At 50.7% G+C, this 4,758-nt stretch overlaps 1 protein-coding gene across 1 annotated transcript; it reads left to right on the top strand.

Annotated features, from left to right (window-relative positions):
• Positions 1–217: 217 nt before the first annotated feature.
• Positions 218–3,610, top strand: GNI_189880 (endonuclease-reverse transcriptase; the record flags this gene model as incomplete). The annotated part of the gene is made up of 1 exon (XM_011135346.1): positions 218–3,610. One exon carries the CDS (start codon positions 218–220, stop codon positions 3,608–3,610), a length of 3,393 nt encoding a protein of 1,130 aa, XP_011133648.1.
• Positions 3,611–4,758: the final 1,148 nt, after the last annotated feature.

Raw genomic sequence — 4,758 nt, 5'->3', positions numbered from 1 at the left:
CCACAGAAGCCGACAACCCCTTTCTACCCTGACCACAAGCCAGGTTAATGCCGATCCCTATAATGGACCGTATCCGACCCTTAGAGACAGGGACAGACCGAAGGCCTACCAAGTGATGGCGATCAACGTGGATGGATATAACAACAAGAAAGAGTTGCAACTCAGAAGTACGATACTACGAGTCAGGCCGCACGTTGTCATACTATCGGAAACATGTATGCCCCTACACAGAACGATCTACAACGACCAATACGCTGTCATCGGTACTTCGGGACCGGCTGACGGCGTGGCTGTGATGATACGTCAGGATGTCCAATACAGTATCAGAGCTAAGACCACGAGGGTTATCAAGGTCGAGATTGACGACCTGGTCACCATCATAGGGACCTACGGACCTACGGAACAATCGGCAGACAGGATCAAAGCGCAGTACTGGGATCATTTGACTGGACTAATAACGGAAGGGAAACCACTCTTGATTGCTGGCGACCTGAACGCGGGGCACGAGTACACTGAGGCGAGAACTATCAAGGGCGTGCCAAACTACACCAGACTTCAACGACTAGTGCACCAACACAACCTCACCATAATCAAGACACCACCCACTTGGCTATCAAAGCGCTCCAAAGACCAGAAACCCAGCCGGACGCTGGATCGCATAATTACCAGCACTATCCCGGATGACGACCAAGCCAGCATCGCGCAGCTCGACTGGGAGAACGCCCCTGCTGACCACGCGATACTTACATACAAGTGGACTGTACGCTCTCTAAGGCATGACCAAGGAAGACCAAAAAACGTAGCATACACAAGGGACCCCGGCGAGCCGACGACGAAGGCCTGGGGAGAGCTGAGAACGAAACTTAAGCAGCACTTTAAACAACTGCAGAAGCCGGCGGCCAAACAAAATGCTTACACCAGGTTATGGGAGCAATACAGGAAACAAATGGGTGAAGAAGGGTTAACCCTGATTGACCAGGAGGGGAATGACCTAGAGCCTGCCAAAGCCAGATCTCAGCTAAAGCAAATGCTGTATGAGAGATGGGGCATGACGGACACTAACCACATACCAATGAAGCGGGAATCCAAAGTCTATCTTGACCAACCACCCTGCATTGACGAGATCACAAAAGCTGTCAAGGCCATTAACAGGAAAGCTGCCACTGGTCTAGACGGGATACCGGCGCGACACACTGGCGACATACCGATTGAAGACCTTCAGCAGCTCTTTGAACAGATATGGACGTATACCAAGATACCGAGACAACTGGTGGACATGAAAGTCAAGATGATACCAAAAGCGAAACCCAGAACCACTATCGACAATACCAGACCAATCACCATACCGTCAACCATCTCGAAGGTACTGAACCAAGTCATACTAACGCATATTTCGCCATGCATTGAGCCGCACTTACTGCCGCAACAACATGCATATCGTAAAGGGAGAGGAACGGCTACGGCGGTGGCCGAGCTCTTCACCAAATTCAACAAACCTGGACAAACGCTACTGCTGCTAGATCTATCGAAAGCCTTTGACACTGTCAACCACACCGCACTCTTCGCAGCACTACGTGCAACTGATATCCCTAGCAAGGAATACAACCTTATCAGAGACCAATATATTGATGCGGAAGTACGAATACAGTGGGCTAAGAGGTATGCACCTGCTTTCCCGCTGACGAATGGTATAAGACAAGGCTGTCTACTAAGTACCACCCTCTTCAACCTGGTTGAAGCGGAGAGGGAGAAGAAATGCCGTGCCAAGATGAAAACTATACCTTACGACGTCATAATGTACGCCGACGACAAAGCAGTCATCTTGGATGAGCCTCAACACGTGCAACGCTTAATGGAAGTAAATAAGGAAACAGCAGCAGAATATGGTATGCTGCAGAACAACGCCAAAACCGCCCGACTGCGTCTGGACAAAGACACGAAAGAAATACAAACAGTCAAGTGGATGGGGATCCTACTTGACAACAAGATGAGTATGAACCAAGAGGTGATGCACAGAATCGGCAAAGCCAAGAAGGCAGCCGTCGACTACGCAGAAACCATCAAGAACATACCACCTTCGCTGATGAACACCAAAATCAAGGTCAGTGCGGCCTGCACGATTATACTGCCGCACCTGGTCTATCTGTGGAGGGAGATCCCCTTCACGGCACAACAGCGCGAAACGATAACCGACACAGCCACACAACTTCTGGCCAGAGTTTTCAGCAATACGAGTGGGGTGACTGCAACCTCCATACTAAGACACGTCAATGAGATTACCAAAGGCTTAACGCCCAGAATGAAGCAAATAGGCAACCTCGGGGATATCCTGCCCACGGCATCGATTGATGGTGTACCCGCGGGTACGACGGAACAGCCAGAACAAACTAACGGTACCGACATTAAGTATGCACGACTCGATCAGCAAATAGAAACACTACCTGATAAGGGCACCGCAGCGCTGAGGGTGAAAGTGCCCAGGCTACTACTACCGACTACGGAAGCTGAGAACTTTTTCAGCCCAAGAGAGGAACCGCACTATGAGGAGACGAGGGATGTCTTTACCACCACACTGGAGACCTCACCACCCACTCCTGGTTTCGGCAAGGACAAATACCATCCACAACTGGACAATATGACCTTAAGACTTAGCACCGTACAAGAAGTCGAACGGGCGCAACTGACTTGCCCATACTGCGGTGCTACAAAAACCACCAAACAAGCCGCAAGAGCACACTACACAACCGCCCATCCTGGACTCTACCGACCCCCTGCTGACGATCCCTGCTATTGCATAGCTTGCAAGAGGGTAATGACGAAACCTTACTACAGAGATCACCGATGTAGAAAGCCACCACGAGATGAATTTGCGGAGCAGAACTGCCAGGGCTGTGGAATTCGATTGGCGAATCCGCAACTTTCGGCGCACCTAATCCACTGCGTCAAATATCAGGGGCGTCTAACGCCACTGAAACAGAACTCCGGAGCTTTTGACTTTGCGAAGAAGATCCGTGACCTGATAAAGCCATCACCCTCAAGACTGATACAGAAGCAAGAGCAACTGAGCAGGACCACTGCCTCTCCAAACGACATACTTACCCAAGCCAGAAGCAGCCTGCGACCGCACACGCCAAGGGGTGGACAGCGGACGCCGGAAGCGGCACTTTCCATACCAACGCAACCACGGCAGAAACCGGAAATGCGAAATCACGACCGGCAAGACGAGGCAGAGAGGATGAGAAGAGATACGGAGGAGAGGATCAGAAGGGAACAATCGACGTGTAGTCAGTGCAACAAGGAATTAAGATCGTCACAGGCTTTGAGGCGGCATGACGCTCTTTATCACCCAGGTACTGAGAGACCAAAGGGCCTGCCAATATACTGTACCGGTTGCGATACACCATTTAAGACCGCTGCGACTTTTGTGAAGCATAGGTGTTCAGGGACTCCGGAAGAGGAGTTGGCCCCCAGACAATGTCATGTCTGTCAGCAGGTCACTCTGTCAAACCCCGAGTACTCCGCCCACCTACTGAGACATCAGATAATCGAAGGAGACAAAACGGATACCACGAATGAACTCTACAATCCGCAAGGACATACGAAGGGATGAAACAGCACAAGGTGAGTACTGAGATTCTGATTTTCAGAAGGAAGGTGAGGGCAGCGGTGCTGGCTATGAATAAGTCATGCCTACACTGCGAGATTACGCAGACGGACCCTCATCTAATGAGAAAACATTACCTGCGCCACCATCCACAGGACTATAAGCCACCGAAGGCAATGCCCATATTTTGCGTGGGATGCAGAAAATGGCTGGCAACATGGGCATACAAGGTACATAGATGCCAAGGAACCATACAGGACGAAAAGCAAGCACACACTTGCGAGGGATGCGGTGAGATTATGAGGAATCCACAACTTGTAGTACACGCGTATCGATGTGTGAAACCAACTGAGGAGGAGATTCTGGATGCAAGGATCGGAAAGCATGCCTACGACGGCATAAGAATACTCGAGCAACAGATCTCGAGTGAGGAGGAAACTGAGGTCACCCCAATCATGAACATAAGGGAGGAGACGTTGACTGCAACTAAGGACGTGCTGATGACGTGTGTACCTTGTGATAAAAAATTCACAACTACTCAGGCTAAGCGCAGACACGACAGTAGCACGCACGCTAGGGTTACGGCCATTAAGGGCAACCCAGTATGGTGCGTAGGATGCCATAGAAATTTTAGAGGATCGAGCGCATACATTAGGCATTCTTGCCGCAATACGGAGCACGAGACTGACCCCGACAGTTGTACTTTCTGTGGAGTCAAGCTGCCAAATCCGGCCCTATCGGTTCACCGGTTGGACCACTACAGCAATCAGGATAAGGAGAACGAGGACCAACCACTCAGCTAGATAGAGCACTACTTTTTACCACCACAAACGCCGCCCCGGCTAACGGGAGTATAGCAAGCAAAACTTGCAATGCTAGAAGCAAACAGACTTTTGACAAACAAACCTCTAACAACATAAGTAGGGATGGTAGGCATACCAATGACCCACCGGAACTCCAATCCGAACCTGCGCCGAGGCCTACTGATATGTCGATCGTGGGCGACGACGAAGCACAGACAATATCTGCCGCCGGATATAAGCCGAAGACGCCCGCCAACAAGGAAGAACCACCGAACACCGTGCAAAAAACAAAGAAAGCGAGGGTCGCACATGTGCAGCCCATGTCGACGACCGAGATCTGCATTGGCCTAC

The sequence above is a fragment of the Gregarina niphandrodes genome (genome assembly GCF_000223845.1).
Source record: "Gregarina niphandrodes unplaced genomic scaffold scaffold00080, whole genome shotgun sequence".
NCBI lineage: Eukaryota > Apicomplexa > Conoidasida > Eugregarinorida > Gregarinidae > Gregarina > Gregarina niphandrodes.
This window is presented reverse-complemented; position numbering and strand designations above follow the sequence as displayed.